This window comes from Alexandromys fortis, unplaced genomic scaffold (assembly GCF_014885135.2).
Source record: "Alexandromys fortis isolate MF-2015 unplaced genomic scaffold, M_Fortis_MF-2015_v1.1 scaffold_54, whole genome shotgun sequence".
NCBI classification, from domain to species: Eukaryota; Metazoa; Chordata; class Mammalia; order Rodentia; family Cricetidae; genus Alexandromys; species Alexandromys fortis.
Window position 1 is genome coordinate 9,305,569 of NW_026067958.1, and position 23,480 is coordinate 9,329,048.

At 39.9% G+C, this 23,480-nt stretch overlaps 1 protein-coding gene across 5 annotated transcripts in view; it reads right to left on the reverse strand.

Moving 5' to 3' along the window:
- Window positions 1–12,034: 12,034 nt before the first annotated feature.
- The window catches only part of Arhgap12 (Rho GTPase activating protein 12), a 101,664-nt gene continuing 90,218 nt past the window's right edge, over window positions 12,035–23,480 (reverse strand). For all 5 annotated transcript variants that reach the window (XM_050152535.1, XM_050152537.1, XM_050152536.1 and 2 more), the window contains 8 exons: window positions 23,205–23,303; window positions 20,836–20,938; window positions 19,434–19,550; window positions 17,825–17,923; window positions 16,206–16,283; window positions 15,968–16,102; window positions 15,625–15,727; window positions 12,035–14,796 (listed from right to left, as the gene is read on the reverse strand). In XM_050152535.1, the coding sequence (XP_050008492.1) occupies window positions 14,622–14,796; window positions 15,625–15,727; window positions 15,968–16,102; window positions 16,206–16,283; window positions 17,825–17,923; window positions 19,434–19,550; window positions 20,836–20,938; window positions 23,205–23,303 (909 nt within the window). In that variant the 3' untranslated portion in view covers window positions 12,035–14,621. The remainder of the gene's footprint in view (window positions 14,797–15,624; window positions 15,728–15,967; window positions 16,103–16,205; window positions 16,284–17,824; window positions 17,924–19,433; window positions 19,551–20,835; window positions 20,939–23,204; window positions 23,304–23,480) is intronic.

Genomic DNA, 23,480 nt, shown 5'->3' on the forward strand with positions numbered 1-23,480 from the left:
AGAAGGAGAGAGAGCACGAGCAAGGAACTCAGGACCGCGAGGGGTGCACCCACACACTGAGACAATGGGGATGTTCTATCGGGAACACACCAAGGCCAGCTGGCCTGGATCTGAAAAAGCCTGGGATAAAGCCAGACTCGCTGAACATAGTGGACAATGAGGACTACTGAGACCTCAAGAACAATGGCATTGGGTTTTTGATCCTACTGCATGTACTGGCTTTGTGGGAGCCTAGGCAGTTTGGATGCTCACCTTACTAGACCTGGATGGAGGTGGGTGGTCCTTGGACTTCCCACAGGGCAGGGAACCCTGAGTGCTCTTAGGGCTGATAAGGGATGGGGATTTGATTGGGGGAGGGGGAGGGAAATGGGAGGCCGTGGCGGGGAAGAGACAGAAATCTTTAATAAATAATTAAAAAACAAACAAAAAAGACTAAGGTTAAGATAAGTTATAAGCATTAATAAGAAGCCTGAGCTAATGGACCAATCAGTTTATCATTAATATAGACCTCTGTGTGATTTCTTTGGTGCTACATGGCTGTGGGACCTGGTGGGAAGACAGAAACCAGGCAGGAAAGAAACCCAGACAACAATTTCATATAAGGCCTTATTGATTACAATATTTTTCAAACCCTTTGTTTTTTTCTTTCAGAGTCTCACTCTGCAGCCCGCCTAGCCTCAAATTCATAATCATCTGCCTCAGCTTCCCTAGCCCTGGAATTCATGTGCCCAACCCCATGCTCAAGTGTTTTTCTTCCTGATGCTTGTGAATGCTCTCTCCACTCTTACACAGCATCACAGACATATTTGGGGTGTTTGTCAGCAGGTTCTTCAAAAGGCAGAAGAGCACCAGCGTCAGTCTGATTCTGGAGATGAGCCCATCTGAGCTGCTGCCTTCTCTCCATGGCTTTCCTTGACTCTGGCACCCACCCATCTCTGCCTTGTTTTATCCAGCACTGCTTGCTGGGGTTCTGCAGCTCTTTCTTCATGACAAATTTCTAATAGCCTCATACAGCCGCACTCTATTTTGGTGACGCGCTCTATCTGGGCAACTTGAGCTCTGTTTGTCACCTGTATTTGTCAGAGAGCTTCGCAGACAGGCACCTCTTTATTTAGTCACTCTTCTCCCACTCTGCTCACTAAAAGTGTATTTGTAATCTCACCTCCTAAACGCGTTTCCATGGGATGATTTTTGGAACTCTCCGGCCTCTGTTTGCTGAAATCAGGCTCTGCGTAGCTGGCTAACCTAGCACCATAGTCTGTTTTCTATGAACTTTAGAAGAAAGGGACCCTGGCTCCCGAGTTTACTCTCATTTCCACACCTAAACTCACATTGCTAAAAGTAACCACAAATCTGCTCCCTTCTGAAGGTCAGCAGCAGGATGGGACTTGATTTCAAGCTGCTACTTTTTGTCAGGATGAATGAAAGCCCTTGACTCTGTGAATCACAGCTGCTGAACATGTTCTATAGTCCTTACTAAGTAAACAGACCCCAGCAGTCCCCTTTGTGACATGCTTCATTGTAGCAAAACTCCATGTTCTGTGCTAACTTGCTGCTCTGTAGCTGAAATAATTCTATTACCTTGCTAACAGCAAAGCAAGTAACATTTATTACTAATGTTTACATTTCCAGAAATGTGCTGCTTAATAGCTAGCACAAAACACACACACATAAGATAAAAGAATTTAGTGATGCATATTTGATTTATAACCTCTTTATGGCAAATTCCACATGAACAATTTATTCTCGGTGTTTTTATTGACTTTTCCCCAAAATTCTTGTACCTGCAGCCATGCCAAGGTTACAACTGATTAATGAGTGTAATCTGGCATGCATGTTGGCAGATATTTCATTTGCATCAACTAGAAAACAAGAGGACAATTAAGGCATGTGTCAGCACTTCAATTGTGGGTAATCTGTCTTTCTCTACTGAATGAAGCCATCATTTTGGAGTACTGGGAGAATCTTCTGTCAGTTTTTGTGCCGCTCACAGTGTGAATCAGATGGCATCTTTTCAATCCTCATCAGCACCAACACTCCTTCCATCTGCTGCTTTGACAAATCAACCAAACAATACATGACTCCAAGTTGGTCTGAGTGCTACCATGATGTCATTACACACTGATCAGAGGAACCATGTGTACACATCACAGAGGAGTTCCATTCCACCACAAAGTGCCCTCAAAGTGCAGAAAAGTCTCAAGGTGCCAAATGTCTTTGAGCCCAGCACTGGAGAGGCAAAGGCAAGTGAATCACTGTGGGTTTAAGTTTATCCTGGTCTACATAGAGTGTTCCAGGTCAGCCAAAACTACTTCTGTCTCAAAAAAAAAAAAAATCAAAGAACAATAGAAGAGTGCAGATAATAAGAGAACTAACAAAAATGTCAAATACCTAGATTTTGGCCATTGACTTTGTTTCTAACTCATGCCTAATTTTCAACTGAGGAAAAAAAGATACACAAATTTATCATGTTCTTCTCCACATGTTCTTTTCCTACAGTTTCTACAGTCTGGGTATTCCTCGCATGGGCTCATGATGTGGTCCTCTGAGTTTTCTGGGAGCTGAATTCAGACCCTGGCCCAGACTCAAAGTCTACTTCCTGTGTGATAAAATCAAACAGTACAATAGTTATCTCCGAATGATGACAGTAGCAATTCCTTGCACCGAATCAACTCAGTTTATAACTGAATACCTGTATTTTCTCACTTCCTTGTCCATCATTAGTTGGTGTTTCCCCTCATCTACCACTGGTCTCTCGTCCACCATGGATAGGACAAACTGGATTTTCCTCCATTACTTACAAGATGACAAGATTCCCTCTCACCACCCCAAGGTGACCAATCTAGTTTGAAATGAAGTCGTGCATTTGAGCATAGGAAGAGCTTTCCGTTCATCGCAGTTATTCCTCAAGCTGAAACTGTCCTGCTCCTGCTCGGTGGTGTTCCCTGTGCTGTCACAGCGCTCGCGACAAAAACCTTGCCACACTCATCAGGTTCTCTGCGGGGATACACCTGGAACCAGCTTTATATCCATAATCTGTGCTAGCATTGAATGAGTGGACTTCAGAGTGCAGGCGCTAGGGTCTCCTCCTGAGCTGATCATGTTCTGTAGGTCTCTTTGGTAGGCATAGTTAATAAATTACTGTCTTCTTTTCCATACATAAGATGGCTTATGAATCCCACTGTGACTGCCAATTGAAATTCAAGAGCCTAGACTTTTGTTTTAACCAGACTGTTGTAACTCCTTTATTCCATTCTGAGAATGTGGGTAAAACCCAAATATCCCACATGAACACACTTGCTCAATTTCATATTATATGTGCACCAGAAAAAATACACCAATATGATGCTGAAAACAATTTTAAAAATTGTGTATTCATTGTAAAAAAAAGTATAATATTTTCATTTCTGTGACAGCATATAGCACAGTTTCTCCCTCATCAAGTTCTTATTTCTATGAGCAATTAAATATCTCATGTTCAAGGGCTACAATCTGGATGAGTGCCCTCCATAGACAGCGTATAAAGGCTGGTCCCCAGGGTATGCTTTGGGGTAGGCGGGACCTAGCAGAGATTTTTGCATGACTAGGGCATGCCCTGACGAGGATTGTGGAGTCTTATCTCTACTGCTTGGCTTTGAAGGTGAAGTTTGCTCTCTTATGTGCTCTGTGTTCTTGGCAAGAAGTGCAGCCCTTGTCAAAGTCCCAAAGGTAATTCCAGGTGGTAGACTAGAACTCCAAGAATGCTGAGCCCAAATAAACTTCTCATAAGCTTGTTGCCTCCGTATTTCATTGTAGTGATGGCAAGTTTAAACATCAGAGATAAGAAAGAAAATGGGAAAATGTTATATTTTCTTTTACTCTAGCCCCATGATGACACACCAAAATGAAGAGGAGGGGATTTTTTTTCTTATTCTCTTTGCCTCTTTGAGGGACCCGCCACCCAGCTCCCAAATAAATCACACATGGAGTTTTATTCTTTCTTATAAACACCTGGCCTTCACTTGGCTTATTTCTAGCCAGCTTTTCTTAACTTAAATGATCCCATCTACCTTTTGTCTCTGGGCTTTTACCTTTCTCTATTTCTATATAGCTTACTTTCCCTCTTACTTCATGGCTGGCTGCGTGGCTGTTAAACCTGAGGTTAACAAAACATTTTAAATACCATATTCTGTAGGTCTTTGAAGCAGATGAAAACCATTTATCTATCTAAAATATATCTCTATATAATCTTGAAAACATACCTATCAATTTTGATTGTTATACACGACTACAAATTTGATTGTTATAGGTGACTATTGACCTGTGTTTCTTGATTATCCTAATTAGTTCACAATAGCTTTCAAAAACTAGAATTTTACCTTACATTTCAAAAAAATTACATAGGTACAATACCTTACACAAGAATAGAAATATATGTACAATATGGTATAACAAAAATAACCTTAAATTTATAATACATAAAATTCTTTAAATAAGAGTAGAAACATATATACAGTGTGTTGTAACAAAACACACACTTGTCATTCCTAGGTCAGTAACTGTGTATCAGGGATGTTCCTTTAGATCTGGTTCTTCAGCCAAGGGCAGGATCCACAGAACACGTAGAACTATTACCCAAGAATGTTAGGACTCTTGATCATCAGAAATGATCTAGTTTCCCTCTCAACATGGTGGTGCTGACTTTTTAGACACCTTCCCCCTTGCCTTTGTCACTTGAGTTCATCATGTCCAGGAAAAACTGGACACTCTGAACAGTCCTCAAGAAGTCCTACCACAGGCTCCAGGGGAGCAACACAACTGTCAAAAACAAACAACGGAACAGGGTAGGGAGGGAAAAGGTGACAAGAAGCTTCCCATACCTGTGCTCTCGATGAGTAGCAGGGGCAAAGCCACATTCCTGAGATCTCAGTCTGACCTGAAACACAGTAAGATGGATTGAAGGGAACCTTACTCCCTTCTCAGAACTTAAAGAGTCTTATTCATAGAAAGCCTTTAGAACAGGGTTAAAAACACATCCATAGCAGCTTCTTCAACCAGAACATCTTATGTTAACTATACATGAGTGTTACCACTGGTGGTGGGGGGGGGAGGGGGGACATGGCCTACATTCTTAAAATAAACCAAATAGTAGTTTGATAGAAAACAAAAACACTGTCAGGAAGTGGTGGCACACGCCTTTAATCCCAGCACTCAGGAGTCTGAGGCAGGTGGATCTCTGTGAGTTCAAGGCCCAACTGGTCTACAGAGCAAGTTCCAGAACAGGCTCCAAAGCTACACAGAAAAAAAATACTGCTTCAAAAAAAAAAAAAAATCAAGAGAGAGAGAGAGAGAGAGAGAGAAAAAAAAAAAACTAATTCCACCTGTTCTGAGGCTCTTCCTGTGAGGATGTAATCCACACTTCAGCAAGCAGCAGTCATGTGCAGATCCAGTGACTTAAGAATACTGACAATGTTCTTATTCATGCCTGAATGTCAGGCACCCAGAGACCTCCTTGCTATCTCCAGTCCACCACTGCGGTTTGCAGAGGGCGGAGTGAAGCAGCTGGTAGCCCACGGTTTTCACTGCTTCTTCGGAGTTCCTAAAATAGAATTTAGAAAATCTTTCCCACCGAAGTTGAAATTCCTATAGATGAAAGTTTGTCTTTTCCAGTCCTGCAGCCATTCAGTCCCAAAGAAACATACAGAGGCTTATCTTAAGTATAAACTGGTTGGCCTATTGCTCATGTTTATTACTAACTAGCTCTTACCATTTAAATTAACCCATAATGTTTACTTATGTTTAGCCATGTGGCTTGGTACCTTTTCTCAGAGGCATTCTCATCTTGCTTCCTCTCTGTCTTGCAGATGACTGATTTTCTGCCTTTCCTCTTCCCAGAATTCTCCTAGTCTGGTTATCCCACTTATACTTCCTGCCTGGCTACTGACCAATCAGCACTTTATCAAACCAATATGAGTGAGGAATCTCTACCATGTACGAGAGAGCATTACCCCACAGCAAATTCCTACGGTTTGAATGTAAGTTTGTGACACGGTTCTGAGAAGATTCTCATAGTGCAGGCCACCCCGCCCCCGCAACCCAAAGAGAATGAGGTTCCTTTTAAGACAATTTCAAAGTGTCTTTTTAAAACCCAATTTTGATGAAGTTGTAACTGGAAATCACACCACATTCTGCCCACTCTGATCCACAGGCCCATGCTGTGACAGGTTTCTAGGCTGGGAAGCCCTCTATTTAAGCTTTATTCCCTCCCTAATGTTAAAGTCTAGTGTCTTAGACAACAACCAATCTGTCCCTTAGCTCTTGTATCCAAGAAGTTGGCAAAATTTTTGTTTTATAAATACTTATTCTTCACAATCAATCTTCTGGAATGTTCTCTTGTTAGGAGGAGATAATGCTGGCCACAGGATGTTACTGCTGGGCATCTGAAATGTGGTCACCATGACTAAGGAGTTGTTGAGAAGAACAGGTCTTCTTAAATAACAGTGGTTTTACATCCTCAACAAGGGACTGCTAATCACTGCAAGCATTCAATTCTCTCCACACCCTTAACCTGTCTTTCCTGTGGGAAGTCATCCTGTGTGTGAAGCTGAAATCTCTTTCCAAACTGATTTCTTTGACCAGACACTGGGGCTTCTTTTCACAGGCCAACAGCTATCCATGTATTTTCATAGGCCAATGGATATCTATGTGTTTCCACAGGCCAACAGCTATCCATGTATTTCACAGGCCAATAGCTATCCACGTGTTTTCACAGGCCCAATAGCTATCCATGTGTTTTCACAGGCCCATTGGCTATCCATGTATTTTGGAGCAAAGTCAAGTCCTTTGCTTATTTTGAATGGTTGAGTTTTAGTTTTTCTATCTTTGCACTTGTATTTGTATTTTTCTTTTAAATACAAGATACCATGAAGCTCAATTTTCTTGTCATCTTTGATGTCAAATTCAACACCACTGCCAAGAGTCCTTTTTGCTGTTGTCGGCCAGGGCCTCACAAGCCTGGTTCTTATTCTGTAGAAAAGTCCTGGCCACTAACTCACAGGGCTCCTCCTGCTTCTGCTTCCACCAAGTGCTCGGATAAGTCTTACAGAGCTAGTTATCCATCCTGTCTTCTAACAGCATTAGCCACAGTAACCAAGATGTGGAGGCCACTTTCCCTACTAATAGGCAATGGGTAAAAAAAAAAAAGTTATTCAGCCTGTAAAGGATGGTAACCCCATAATAAGCTAAAAATGAAAGCATCTTAAAGACATGAGGAAACGAACAAGCCAGTCATAAAAAGGCAAATACCGTTTGATTGCATTTAGATGAATTAGTTATAACTATAGAGACCGAAAACAGAAATGTATGGCCACCAGCTTGAGGGGGAGCAAGGCAAAGCTGTGAAGATGCATGCAGAGTTACCTGCTTAAAAGAGCAAATCTTAACTGCGTTTTACCACGAAGAACTTTCACGGTGGTTGGCACTTACAATCTTTGGACAACTCTGTTATATGGAACTAACTGAAACACACACTAAAGAGATAAATACACACAATGGTCTGTTCATGACCAATGGATACAAATACTTCAGGCTTCATTTTTTGCTAGGGAAGGGGGGGGGAGGATGGGAGGGAGAAGAGGGGATGAGGGAGTGAGGGGGAGAAAGATTCTGGTTCATTTTCTATGCAGCCAGAATGAAGAGATAGCAGAAACCAGGCCCGAGCCCATGCCACCTACACAATGAGCATAATGTGTAAAGGAACAGAATTTCTTTTTTCTTTTAAAAAGTGTATTGTCACCCATTTGCATGTTTTTTAGCAATCTTGAGCCCCTGTTAACTTTTCTTATTTTTTTTATTTCAGTAATATTCTTTTTTTAATTTTTATTTATTTGTTAAAGATTTCTGATTCTTCCCCGCCACTGCCTCCCATTTCCCTTCTCCTTCCCCAATCAAGTCCCCCTCCCTCGTCAGCCCAAAGAGCAATCAAGTTTCCCTGCCCTGTAGGAAGTCCAAGGACCACCCACCTCCATCCAGGCCTAGTAAGGTGAGCATCCAAACTGCCTAGGCTCCCACAAAGCCAGTTCGTGCAGTAGGAACAAAAACCCACTGCCATTGTTCTCGAGTTCTCAGTAGTCCTCATTGTCCACTATGTTCAGCGAGTCCGGTTTTAACCCAGGCTTTTTCAGATCCAGGCCAGCTGGCCTTGGTGTGTTCCCGATAGAACATCCCCATTGTCTCAGTATGTGGGTGCACCCCTCGCGGTCATGAGTTCCTTGCTCATGCTCTCTCTCCTTCTGCTCCTGATTTGGACCTTGAGCAATACCACTCTTGGGAATATACCCAAGAGAGGCCTTATCATACAACAAAAATATATGCTCTACTATGTTCAAAGCAGCATTGTTTGTAATTGCCAGAACCTGGAAACAACCTAAATGCCCTTCAATGGAAGAATGGATGAAGAAAGTATGGAATATATACATATTAGAGTACTACTCAGCAGTAAAAAACAAGGACTTCTTGAAGTTTGCATACAAATGGATGGAAATGGAAAACACTATCCTGAGTGAGGTAAGCCAGACCCAAAAAGAGGAACATGGGATGTACTCACTCATATTTGGTTTCTAGCCATAAACAAAGGACATTGAGCCTATAATTAGTGATCCTAGAGAAGCTAAATAAGGAGAACCCAAAGAAAAACATATAGGCATCCTCCGGAATATTAATCCGGCGATGAAAGGAGACAAAGAATAGAATTTCAATGTCACATAAAATTATCTTAGCCTGACAATAAGACCACAAAATAAAACGAGTTATGCGCTCCCCCAAATATACGTATTGATCTAGAATGTGCCTTACAATAATCCCTCCTTTCTTGCAGTTTTTTTTCCCGAGGCTACAGTTGCTGCATAGTTGCTGTATAGTGGTAGTTCTAAACTATTAAATGGGAAATCCAAAACCTAGTTTGTTCACTGTTCTGAGTAGAAAGATGAAATCTCTATCCCACATGAGACACAGCCATCTTTTTGTCTGGTGGAGCTACACTGTGTACACTACTTGTATCACCTGGTAGTTATCTGCGGCTATCAGGTGAACGGCAGTGTACCAATGTTTGCTTTCAAGTTAACTTCAAATTTCAAAATCAGGTTTACTAAACGATGGGCCCAGAGTGCAAGTGCAGTGATGCAAAGCAAACACAAGGCAAATGCTGAGTCATAAAAACGAAACGTGAAGGAATAGATTGGTGCTGGGTGTGTGTGGCAGTGTTGCAGGCTATACTGGAAAAACCAATGCCTCCATCTCTCAGATTTAATACTCTTCCCTAGCAGATACTAAAAATCTACAGAAACCCAAGTCCCTTAATGTTGTAATATTTACGGTACTACAGTACTGAGCTATGCAAGTTCCCACATAATTTAAGTCATATTGATCACTTACAACACATAAATATTTGTTATGGTGAATATTTTTGGTTAATGGTTGACTGAACCTACAAATACAGAACCCACACACAATAAGCAAATGCACATAAATGGACAGATGAATAAATATAGATAGGGATAATAGTTTGGTACTGACCAAGGCTTCAGGCATCCTCCAAGGTGGATCGTTTATGAATAAGGCACAACTTAACTCAACTGATCATATTAAACTAACAGTTGATCATGTTAAACTAACAGTTAATCAAAGTAGTTCCTCATGACAGTAAGATGTCTCCTAATGACTTGCTGCTATATCCACAGCTCAGTACATCGCTTGACCCTCATCAGAGAAGCTGCTTCTTCCAATAGAAGGGAATCAAGAGATCCACAACTGGACAAGGGAAACAGTGAGAAACCTTGGAGCACTCAGTCCTAAAGGAGATCTCTTCGCCAACCTCCTCCCCACAGGGCTCAGAGTCTAGGCAGAAGAGCCAGAGGTGGTGGATGACTTCAAGTCACTACAGGGCTGATACACATTTTAACTCAGAGACTGTAGCAGCCTAAATAAGGCCTACACATGTTCAAGTCAGGGTCCCAGCACTGAGATGGCGCAGGGTGAGTAGAATAGGCTCCCACCCTTTACTGAGAAGCTACTGATACTGGTAAAGGGAAAGTCAGTTTTCTCCAATGGGGTTTCATTTCAGGGCTCGTTCCATATATAGAAGTAGTTGGCCACACAAAATGAACTCCATGTGGTATTTTTGCCTATTTGTTTTGTGGCTTTATTTATTTATTTATTTTGGCTTTGTCTTTTTTTTTTTTTTTGTCTTATTAGTTGTTTTTCAGTTTTTGTTTTGTTCTTTTATGAGAGATAATGAAGTTTGGTGTTTAACGAAGCAGGGAGAATCTGGGAGGAACAGAAAAACATGATCAAAATATACCATATAAAATGTTAATAGAAAAAACTTTGATCAAACAGCCCAGAATTATGAATATATTTAATAGACTTTTATCAAGGGGGGGGACTAGCTCCTTTTAGCCTCAGGCTTCAGTTGATAAGTATGCTTATAACCTGGGGCATTCATAGTAATCCAGGCCTGTTAATTCATCAGTTAAAACAAGCAGACAAATGCCCCTAACTAAAAAGACTCCTCCTAGTCTTTCATTTATCAGTTAAAAAGACTGAGTTTCCCATTGCTTTTGCCTGAATGTGAACTTCCAAAATGTGCCAAAGGGAGAAAAGGCTTTGAAGGTTATGAAGACCTCCAGGTCACTGGGTCATGACTTCACCTACAGCTGCTCGACAGCACGTATCCTGCTGATGTCTGTGACATTTATCAACAGTGTCCCAGCATTAGCAATTAAACATCTTTACCAAAGCATGCTTATCTGTGGGCACTGGCAGAGTGTAATAAAGGGAAAAGAAATCACACTTTGCTAAGTGTGCACTGTAGTGGTTTGTCCAGTTGTCCACCTTGTTCTGCAAGTGCTGTGTGTGAACACTATCAAAGTGCTCTGCTCACATGGCGCCACGGGCAAAGGGCAGCCAAGAAGGAAATCAAGTGTTCATTCAAGCCAGACCCACGTAAAAAAGTACAATCAGGTTGGATATACTTACCACCACCACTGGTCTACAGAACTGCATGAAGGAGACTCACCCTGGCATCCTGTTCCTCCCTCCTCCAACAAGCAGTCTGGTTTGGCTCGGCCGGACTTTACAGGATTTCCAGGAGACTTCATCACACCACTGTTATGAGCCTGCTGGTTTTCTGTACCCATCTCTTTACTTTTTTTTTCTTTTATTTCAAATTAAAAGTCACATTTAAGAGGACTAGAAAATGTTAAAACAAAAAACAAAACCTGCGCCCCATTTCCAACACTATTGTGACAGAAACTGAACAGTGGGCATATTAAACACCTTTTCTAGTCACACACTGGAAATGCATTTCCCAGATGAGGACCATCAGATCAGGGCTGAGGCTAGGGTTAAAACACAAAGTCAACTATACAAAATCCTATTTTCTAAGCCCTTTCAAATTTCTGTCCAAGTGCAGTATTAGAACATGTGAATTTTCCTGGACAACGGAGCAGGGTGTCCTAGTCTATGTCTTCTGAACACTGCCGTATGCTCCTGTACAGTCTGAGGAGCTGGTGCTACTAGGAGACTCCATGTTTACTTTCATTAGAAGCTTCTCTCACTAGCTGGAGAGCACAGAGTAACTTTTCCTGCTCCAACACTGTAGCTGTCAAAGCTGCAAGTGCTGGCATTAGAACAGTCACAAATTCCCAGGCGTCAGCCACTACTGTTTTTAGTGAGTTTCACGCCCATGGGCGACAGCAATGCACACACTTACATGAGGATATGTTTTATGAACATAACCTATTGGCCATTAAGTTTGAAGTGGCTGAACTCATGATTGCATTTTTGGTCTTCACAAAAGAGGAAAAACTCCATTACCCCATTCTAAAACAACACCTTGTCGGAGCTGATCATATTCTTCAGAGTAAAAGGCAGAATGCCTAACACAGCATTTAAGGAAGTATTTTTCTAACTAGATTGCAATAGTGATTTGAATAAACTTTTTCTTTCAATTGTCTCTTTTGTGATATTTTGAAAAAAGGCCTGTTAGTAAATAAAATTCCACTAATAGTATTTATTTTTAGCTTTTAATATATTTTCTGCTAAAAAATCAAGTTGTCAAGACAGGAAAATATTACTGGTTTTGTTATTACAAAAACAATTGATAACTTTTAATTCACAAAGGATGAAAAAACAAGACACTGACCTCATTGTACATACACCATTACAATACAATATTAGTGGTAGAACAATACAACATCAAAGACTTTGCATACACACATGTACTTTGAAACAAGAAACACAGGAACGATTTTAACCCTTTGACATGTCCATGACCACCAAGAGAAAGAATACCACAGATCACAGACTTGAGTCTAATTGGTTTCCTGGTACACAGTCAAGACACAAGAACCCTAAAGCACACTGTATTATTAACGGCATCTGCAGGTCTACACGTGCTGATTTGGAACTTCTCCCCATCTAAAGTGATGTAGGAGGAGATGTATGCTGTGAATATGTTTTATTGTCATTGGTTAATAAAGAATTTGCTTTCGGCCAATGGCTTAACAAAGTAAAGCCAGGCTAAAAGAGATACAGAGAGTAGGCAGATTCAGAGAGAAGCCATGTAACCCGCCAGAGGAGAAAGACACGAGCTGCTAGCTGGAACCTTGCCACTGATAGGCCATGAGCCTCGTTGTAAAATATAAAATAATAGGAATGGGTTAAGATGTAAGAGCTTGCTAGGAATATGCTAGTCATTGGCCAAACAGTGTTTAATTGATATAGTTTTGTGTAATTATTTCAAGTCTGAGAAGCCAGGAATGAACGAGCAGCCTCCCCCAACGCCAAAGCAATCTGCATCCACTGGCAAGCAGCTTAGTATGTTATGTCTTTAAGAAGATTACAGCACAGAGTATCTTAGCTACAAGATTTAGGAAAAAGGTTCTGCACAGATCATACACACACACACACACAAATTGTTACCAAGGAAGGCAATCTGGAAATTACAAATGCAATCCTAGGAAAAAGAATCATGGTCACAAATCATTTCCTTTCAAACCCTGATGAAAAAAAGAAGTGTGTGGTGTTAAGGAGCTGTTGGTACAGAAAGAACAGAAAACACAGGAGTGAGAAAAGTCAATCTGCCACAGGAAATATGGATTTGGTTGATTTTCTAAAATGAGGTATAAAAGTATGTCAGTAAATAAAAACAAACAAAACAAAACATCAACAACAAGTTAAGAACCAAAATGCTTATCTCCAATGGAAAAAAAAACCCTCTAAGCTTATTATAGTTCCTTTATTAGATTAGACATTTCATATACAGCAGTTAATCTAGAAAAATACATTTAGAAATCTTCAACAGACCATGCCTCCCTGTAACAAAACCTTCCAAACCCTGTTTTATTATATAAATCAATCTACATTAGTAATGTAAAAAGGAAATACTCAATTTTGCAGTGTCATCTTCTATCCAACATCCGTCTGATTTACACAGGTCTCCACTACTCAGGTGGAGGTTGGAATTCTACTGTGAGTCTCCTAATGACTCCTGCTCCTGTACATATTAAATAGTCTAAGAAGCTCCTCTTGTAGTGTGTTCACTATTTAGCAAGTCTATTCAGTATTTCCCAGTACCATTCTCACTGAAGTAATCTGCCAGTAAATGTAATTAAAACCTAAAAGTGCATGGTTTAATTTCCCCAAATAATGGCTTATTTCTGGAGGAAGCCATGGAAATGGTTAGCAATGCCATGAGTAGAAACACCGGATTAGATGTGCTCTAAGCCTATACAACACAGGTATATACATAACCTAAATTATATTAAGTCCTCAGCACATATTTATATCACACAATGTCTACTTCCAGAGGGGCATACCAAGAACATAATCAGGACTGTTAGCTATAATTCAGTACAGCACGTACCAAATACCCTGATTTGACTTAGACTAATAGAACTCCAGTATATCACAGTGTTTTAAGTACTGTCAGTGTGCTGTCCTAACCAACAACCAAGGCATCCAGCAAGGATGCTGTGAGACAGTAAAATGAGACAGCAACCTTCAGCAGGGATCCTATCTGGGTCATGAGCTTCAGCACTAAAGACTGCCACTCAAGCAGATTCCCTGAAAAAAGTAGTACACAGGTCTCAAATGGATCAACTTCATTTGTTTTAAACGCCCAAGAACTTTTTTTTTTTTTTTTTTTAAATAACTGGCAATGACTATCGTTGTACCAAGTAAAGAGCTTACAGAGCATGAGAAGAAATCTACATTACCCAGTTTGGTGACAGCAAGGGCAACGACACATAGGACCCACACAGTTTTCCTTCCCAAGTTATCCAGTGTATATGACTGCTTAGAATTCTGAGTTTTGATCTTTTACTGATATTCAAATATGAAATGCAAGCATCTAGGATAAAATGAATCCAAAATTACACACAGTCATAGCTTGCTGTCTGCTTGCAACAAAGCAGCAAACGAGGGTCCCACTAGTATCTTCACTTTCTTCTTCCTCTCTGACCCTCAAAAAAGTGCAAAATTAGAGTCACTGTCACTGCTTGGTCCAAAAATAAAATACACCATTTTTAAGATTTGAAATTTCTGAATCCAGCTTCTTTTCCACAGGCTATTTTTCATGAGAGTCAGCGTCCAAAGACAGTGCTTAATTCCAGAAGAATCAATTCTACAATCTGGTTTTGGTACACAGTATGAACCGCTATATTACCAGTCTCTCTTTCTGGCTTCAGCAGAGTGGGACCAAAAACGATTGCTATACTCTGATAGGTCATTCGGTTTTTTTCTCCATTTTCTATAACCCTAGAGAGAGAAAACAAACGTTTAAGAAACAGAGGAAAACGTCAAATTGTATCACAAACCTAACAGTTTGCATCTAGAAAGAAATGGCTGACTTTGCTGGGGTGATACAGGCAGGATTTAAGCATGTCACTTCGGTCTGGCTGCTACGTGGAGCCAGTTTCTTAATTAGCAGCTGAAAGATCAGCACTATATATACTGTGGCAAACTTTCAATGTGTGGTATTTTGGCTTCGCTTTCAGACTAGGATACAGACTTAAATAAGCTACCACACAGGTAACAGTGATCCGTCGTCTACACGGGGAGGATATTTCATCAGGGAATAAAGTTACAACTTTCAATTTAATATTATTTTAAAAGATCGTCTAATAGGTACTTTATGTGTGTGTGTGTGCACCACAATGCACATCTAGAAGTTAAAAGGACAACTTGTGATAATCAGTTATCTCTTTCAGGTGGGTCCTGGGGACTGAACACAGGTCCTCAGAGTCATTGGCGCATGCCTTTATATGCTAAGCCATCTTGCCAGCCCTTCCATGTTTCAAAGATGTAACAAATTCATTTATTAAAGTAGCTATGTAGTGGTAATCGAGAGCCATAAGAGTTATGTTTTAAAGTAATGTAACATGTCTCACTTAAGCCAGCAATCTCATCTTCCTGCTAAGTTCAGTCTTGTCAGAACACCTACTGTGTGGTAAGTATTAAACACTTTGCATAAAATACAAACTTTAACAAAGACTTCACACTATGGACAAACTGGGGCCTGGATGACCCTGTCCCATGTGCTCTCCACTGTCCTAAACCACACTTCCTACCCAAACAGCTTCTTACCTTTTGAGGTGTCTAAACAGAATCTGCATTGTATCTTGATTTGGCTTTGGCAACTGTCTGATTAGGTCCTTAACGGCAGTGACACGCTGCCTCGGATCTTGTTCTAAAAAAGTAATAAGCAGACACTTTGCAGCAAATTCTTATGGAAGGAAAGGCAATGGAGTTTGGAAGCTGGTGTTTGGTAACACACAGTGACATCTGGTGGTCACACCTAAAATCTCTGGAGTTTTTTCAACCCATTGAAAAAATTTGTTAGAAAAAGACCATCCAATAGCTTAATTTGTAAAAATGATTTTCAGTATCGGGGGTGGGGAGGAACTGAGTAGAACAACAACATACTTACTAATTGCGTTAACAAAATCATTAAAATGGCTAAATGTAAAAAGAGGTTCTGGTAATTCTCGAAAAAACATTTTGAGTGCTCCAGTGACTACATGAATGTCTTCCCATTTACTGTCATTCAAATCCAATTTCTCATCTGAAAAACAGTAGGAATAAGACATTTTTAAGATTGCTTTGAAGCAGTTCTTCAAGCTATGGGCAGTGCTGCTGGAAATAAACAGGAGGGCGTGCCCTCTTACCGTGATTGACAGCAAATCTCAGCTTCTGAATCACCGCAAGGTTGCCACTTACTCTGTAGATACCATCAACGTCTAAACCTACAAGGAAATAATACTTTATGTTTGGAAGAAACTCATTGTTGCTTCTATGCTTATGCATCTCCATTTGGGGATTTTACCATGCTGACCAGACTGCCTCAAAATCTTGGGCTGCAGTGATCCTTTGCTTCATCTACCCAAGCAGCTGCAGGTACAGACACATTGTACCCAGCTTCAGAATTCTTATTCTTAGCATTAGCTGAAAATCAACTGGACAAATACTCTCTTTTTCTACATGGTTATTTTGATTCTTGGCATGGGAACGAGGTGGCAATTTTATTCTGAATATTGTTTAATAAACAAAAGAAATTCTACTGTTTATCAGGTACACTGTAGCTTTGCTCATAAAAAACTCACAAAACTCAAATTATGAACAACTGATATTTAATAGTAATGTTATTATTAACATCATTATTTAATATTAATAATTAATATTTAATATTAAGATATTAATGGATAGTTTTTTAAAGCAAAGATAAAATTGACCCATTCTTTTTTTTTTCACACAACTTTAAAATGTAAATGCATATACTGAAGAAACTGGCACTCTCTTAACAGTGTCTGACACACCAATTGCTTATGGTAGGCTTATCAAAAGCTAGTAACTAGTGGTTCTATAGAGAACATACCAAGTGATAATATTTTTTCTGGTATGGTCAGAATCATTTGAAATTCACATAATTAAACCTAAAAAATATTAAATATCCATTAAATAACAAAGCTGTATACACCAAATAAAGCACATTTCTAATGTTCTATTAATTATGTAGCCTCAAATAAAGCAAATAAACAGTGTCAAGTCTTGACTGTCATGCTGACAGAGTCAATGGGCAAAAGATCTGAAACTGGCAGACGTTACAAATAAAGTAACACAAGTTGCTACCTGTGTCGGATGCTTCTGATACACACAGATACTGGGACGATAGTCAATGCACGGTCAGTCATAAGACATAAGAAACGAGTTTGTTGTACCTCAGGAAATGACCTACATGATGTAGCTGAGCTCTCCTTTCTATGGCACACAAGCACTCTCTTGACCACCACCCTTAGAGCACTCACACCAGCACCAGTCCTCGCCAGCTTCAGTCACCCCTGTTTTCATAGAAGCACTGGCAACTCCAGATGACTTGGACTGCTACTATAGTGACATATCAAACACTGAATGAAACCTGAAGGTCTTAAGTTGAAACAGGTAAAATTAGGTAATATTTTAGCACACAAAACGCTTCATTTTTTTTTAATATATACATTTCAGGACCATAAGGAACTTCTGGTTGCCTCACTCAGAAATCATACAATCTTATAAGAGTTTTGTTACACTTATTTACTTAGAGTATGTGAGATGGGCACTATAGTACTTGTGTGAAGGTCAAAGGACACTGTAGAAAATGGTTCTTTTTCTCTCTCTTGGGTCCTCAGGCCTGGTGGCTAGCACTTTACCAGCTGAGCCATTTTACTGGTCCAGCTCTAGGGATTTTGGTCTGAAACAAAAAGCTGTTTTGCTTAATGTGATAAACAAAACTTGGGCAGCATTCTCTTACCATGTTCCTCCACATGCTCAATGCATAGCTTCACAAATTTTGGCACCGTCCCATTCTCTCTCTGACACAGACTAGCAAGATTAGATCCAAAAACCTGATCTGAAAGAGATTTATTTTTTAAATGAATCACTTTGCTAAACATGAGTTCAGAAAACAGCTAAGTACTTCAGCGTGCACACACGTGCCTCCTCCAACCTCACATTAATCTTCCCAAATAAACTCAAAGACTACACAACTCACTCTTGTCAAAAAGGCTTTGTATTAAAAAAAAAAAAAAAAAAAAAAAAAGGCTTTGTATTTTATTCCTACTGCAGAGACCACTGTCCCTAAATATGGTTCCCTTTCTTCACCCCTGGCCTCAGGCAAAAATCACCTCCTTACAGAAACTGACTATCCTTTCCTAAGATAACCAATCCCAATCATTTTCTACTGGATTTCTGAAAAAGACTCACAGTATTCAGCAGGTTTGCCTGCCACCCAGTACATCCCGAGGGCTGGAACCTTGTTCTCAACAGCAACAGGTGCTCACGGCTCCTACCTCATGCACAGCACTTAGAAAATACCCAAATAATTTAAAAACTATCAAAACAAGCTATGTGCTAACACGGGATTCCACAAAATGTTTTAAAAGCTGTTCCATTAATCTTTTAAACAAACAGTTTAGACACTGCATGTATGTGCTAAGTATTCAGGATAATAAATAAAATGTCTAAAGTGATATAACCCCACAGGGCAACAACTCAATATTTCTCAGTGAAAAAGTTAATTTAATGAACAAATTAACAGTTGCTTCTGAGACCTCCTCTGACATTTTTTTTTGAAACAAACCAACCTGCATGTTTTATCCATTAGTACTTATCTCTAACCCCTAAGATTGCATGGTGGTGTGACTAGGTATGGTCCCCATAGACTCGGCCCATAAAGAACAGCTCTGCTAGGAGGTGTGGCCTTGTTGGAGGAAGTGTGCACTGTCAAGGCAGGCTTTGAGGTCTCATATACTCAAGTCACATGCAGTGTAGCAGTCTCTCCTTCTGCCTGTAGATCAAGATGTAGAACTCTCAGCTCCTTCCCTAGCACCATGTCTGCCTGTGTGCTGCCATGTCCCACCATGTGCTTGATGGTGCATTATGGTGATCATAAATCAATTAAGAAACATACAATTGGGGGAAATATAAATATCTTTTGTTAACTTTAAAATTACCTTAAATTAGAGCCAAAAGCAAACAATCAGGAACGGAACTATTAGCTGTTGTTTGCTTTCATACTGTTAGTGGTTGTCTGTCTGTCACATTGCTAACTTGATCTTTACAGTGCAGAACCAAAGTTTGTCGTGATATCTAAGAACACCACTGACCGACACGCATCTCATCTGTCCTTCTCTGATATGGGCTTCAAAACAATGTAGTCTGGGATTTACGCCTGGCTCTAAGTTTCAGCTACACATTACACAAGCGTTTTTAAAAGATCAGTGTTAATTATCAAATGCCTTTCATCTGCATAGCTGGAGACGAATAACAATGAAAACGTTGGAAGTGCTCATCTTAGCTTCACACACCGTACTTGATTCAGCTAACATTCATTATGTAAATACCACTTCTTGTACACACACCTTTGATATAACCTTTCTCACGAACAGCTTGCAATGTGGGGCGTCGGGTAAGAAACTTCTTTAAGTTTTTCTTAGTTTTCTTCTGCTCTGAAGAATCCATGCTGGATCCTTTCATGGCTTTAGGCAAACAGATATTAGGTACTTCAGGAAACTTTTCTAGTAAAAGTTTTTTCACAGATGACCCAAAACATACCAACCCATGGTTAAATAAATAAGTAGTAAATAAAATAAATATCACAGCAGAAATAGTTATTCTAACTTTAAGCAAGATTATTCTTTTTAATCACTAGAAGCGGACTACATCTCTACTTTCTTTGGGGTAAGTCAATTCTTAAGAAATGACTTTACTTTTCCATCGGTGTCAGAAGGTAAATACCATTTCCTGTACCACACACACAAAATTCACAACATAACCCAAAATTCCTACACTAGTGAACTGCTATGAGTCTGAAAAGTCCACATATTTGTATCTGGTGCTTTTATGATAATCTGTACTGACATAAGAACAGAGCACATAGAGCCTGTTTTATATTACCTTCAATCCTGATTTATGAGATATAGTAACATGAAATTCTAAATAACATGTTAAAATATAATTATGTTTGGAGAACATTAAGAGCAAAGAATACACCAATCAAGAATAGAAACTTTAAGGATGGCTGGGTGACATATGCCTGTACTCCCACTATGGAGACTCAGAGGCAGGAGGATTAAGAGCTCAAGGTCAGTCTTGGTTTAACAGGGAGCTTAAGGACAGCCTGAACCACAAAGAACCCCTTAAAAACTGTAAAACTGTGTTAACATTGTTGAGTGATGGTGTTGGTGTGTGTTTGTGTAAAATCTTCATTATATTGTTGGAAAACAAAAGTACAATTAACTTTCTAATCGTTTAATTAGAAGGCCAGAAAATCCTTAGTTAAGCATGTGAATTTAGACAAACTGGAAAAGGTGTGGAATCACAGTTAATGGCCAACATCAATAATATACTTCTGCGTTCAAAACTATCCGTCCTCAAATTGCTGGCTTAGCTCTGCTCCTGTGTGTCTGTGTGCTCTGGAGATCTGAGCACATGACAGTGGGCTCCTGGTGCCTCTGAGGTAGTGGTGGAACAATTATTCCTTGACTTTGGACCTCCAAATGCCTAAGATTCTATGCAAACAAATATATTTTCAACTTAACAAAACCCAGCTTCCTAAGACCTCAGAGAAGGGTACTGTATTTTCTCTTGAAGTATCCCACCTTACTATTACAGTTTCATATGGATATGCACTGTGGTTAAAATAATGAGCTGACAAGATAGTACTTAGCCCTGTCACTCTTCTAGTCTCTGGAGAGACTGCATATTTATGGGCATGTATTCAAAACCTGGGAGAGACCACTACCAAATAAGGGAACAGCTTACAGCGAAGTTTTTTAAGCTCCTTTTGGTCCTTTTCTTTATCCTGCTTTTCTATCCCCGGTGAATCTGGTGCCTCCTCTTCAGCCGTTTCATCAGCCTCTGCTGCCTGTTGGTGAGAGAGTTTCCAAACATGTTACTTCTAATATTGCTGCAGCTGAAAAGAACAATCTTCAGAATGAGCTATAATGAACTCTTACCAATGATTTTAGGAAATAGTATATAGTATATATGGTTTAGGTATTTGATCAGTCTTTAAAGGTATGTTTCCTTTAATGACATTAACTTCTAAAGGAGAACTGCACGTGTTAACTCTCAGAATGCTAGGAATAACTGCTTCATTTGACATAACAGCAGTTAAGAAGTCGGCCGATAAAAGACAAAGCAGCTACTTTCTGTACTAAAGGGTCAGACTTACACTCCTGGACATGACATCCATGTTGCTGTAGCAACAGTTTAAGAGTACGTTACTACATTATGGACTACACTTAAGGTTCACAGATGTTAGTTGCTCAAAAGCACCCAGTACTCTTCTGCAGCCTCACCAAGGTGACTTGGGACAGCATGACAAAGTGGACTCAATTCCCAAAGAAGGACTTTGCTCGGTCCTTCTCACTGAGGTCTACTCCACTGGATGTGGTTCTTTATGACATAAGGAAGGGCTCCTTTTCTTCTTGGATATGGCCTGCTAAAAAGTGTACTCTTCCTGACTGTCCCACAATGCTATATCTGGCACTTTACTCTGTTCCACCGATCTGTATGTCTACCCCCACTTAAATATGAAGCTTCATAGGTTTGAAGTTCTAATATGCAATACAGCAGATCTTTACTTCCTTCTTCAAGAAAATTTTATGATTTTTAGCCCTTTTTATCTCTAAAGGAATTTTAGAATAAAGTTCTCAAATATAACCAGAAAAACTACTTGGAATTTTAATGAGAATCCAAATTCTCCAATCTAGAAATCATGTAGTCTTTTAGACTTGGTGTCTCTTCTCAGGATCAGTCGTCTCCAAAGCCGGGCGTGCACTCTCCGCAGGCTCCCTGCCTTACTCCAAGTGCTGGGATTACAGGAACAAACTGCACTTGGCTCCTCTCTATTTTCTGGTACTGTGAAACAGGAGGTACTTACACGTTTCACATTAAATAATATGCTCTTCCTTCTTCCCTTGCCTCATTCCCTGCTTCTGGAGACCTCAGCTACAAAACAATATACACCCAGCACAGCCCTGCAGTGCCTTCCGTACACTAGCCTTCTTACTGTTTTTGTAGTGTGTTGCACTTCATCACTAATGCATGTTACATATTACTACACGTACAGCAGAGAAAGGTGTGTTATAGTACTGCTTGCTGCCTAGTACACAAGCACGCATGTACTTATTAAATACAAGAATACAGGCACTGTGATTACAGCTGAAAATCTACGTGTCCACCCAAATAGACGGGAGACAGGACTCAAGTTGCTGGATTTTAATTTTAATAAGAGATGTCTAAGAATGAACCACTGGCTACCAAAAACAATTAGACTGTAGGAGTGAGCTCAGAGGAAGATGCTTGCCCAGCATACACAAGGCCTTATGCTAATCCACACTACCAAAAATAAGTACAGCAAACCCAGAAACAGACAAAAAAAGATCAATATGTTAAATTAGGAAAATTATTTAGAAGGTTATTCTTATTTAAGTATTAAATAAAAGTCAGTCATGGTATCAGAGATAAACAGAAAGGGATACAAGTAAAAATATTATACATTATACAATATTACATTATATATAATTCATAATTATTTGCTAGAAAAGCTCACATCTCCCTTAGTATGTGTTATCTTTCATTCTTCGAAGCTAGATGACCCTCAATGTCAAGTAGGAGGTTAAGAATGCAGGAAACACACAGTTCTTGGCAGCCCAAGTGGTGTACTTCAGAAGAGAAGGAGTCACTAAAACACACTGAGACTACTACATCATACACTTCAAAACTTGACCTCTGGCCTCCTTCCATCAAACAGTATCCCTTCCAGCACATTCTGACGCTGAGTAAGGACTATACACTAAGCTTCCACTGGCCACTAGACACGGACTGCTAAAGTGACCTTTGCCTTTCCCACCTGGGTCAGCACATGCATACACACATGCAGTCTTTCCATCTGTAAACTAAAATTTGCATAATAAAAAACTAGAAAAACAGCCTTGCAATTAAAGGAAATTGAGAAAGAGTCTCACAATGTAGCTCTGGCTATCCTGGAACTCTCTATATAGATCAGACTAGCCTCAAATTCAGAGATCCATTTGCCTTTGTCTCCCAAATGCTAGGATTAAAAGCACATGCTACTTACTATACCTGACTTTGCAATAAAAATTTTACTTAAATCAAATACATACCTGGTTACTGATAGTACTACTAAGAACTTTAAACCAATCATTAATAACAGCATCATTATCAGACTGAATTAGCAGCTCTGTTCCTTGGCGAGTTCTCAGCTTTATAGAAAAAAGGTGAGGAAAGAACATGTCAGTGCTTTCAACACAATAAATGAAAAAACATGTACTTCAAAGCTTGCACACTCTCCAGTGCACTGGGTTCACACGGATAGCAATAGCGGTACCAAGGCAGCTGGGAACGCCAGGCTAATTATTTTATAGAGGATAAGTTTGATT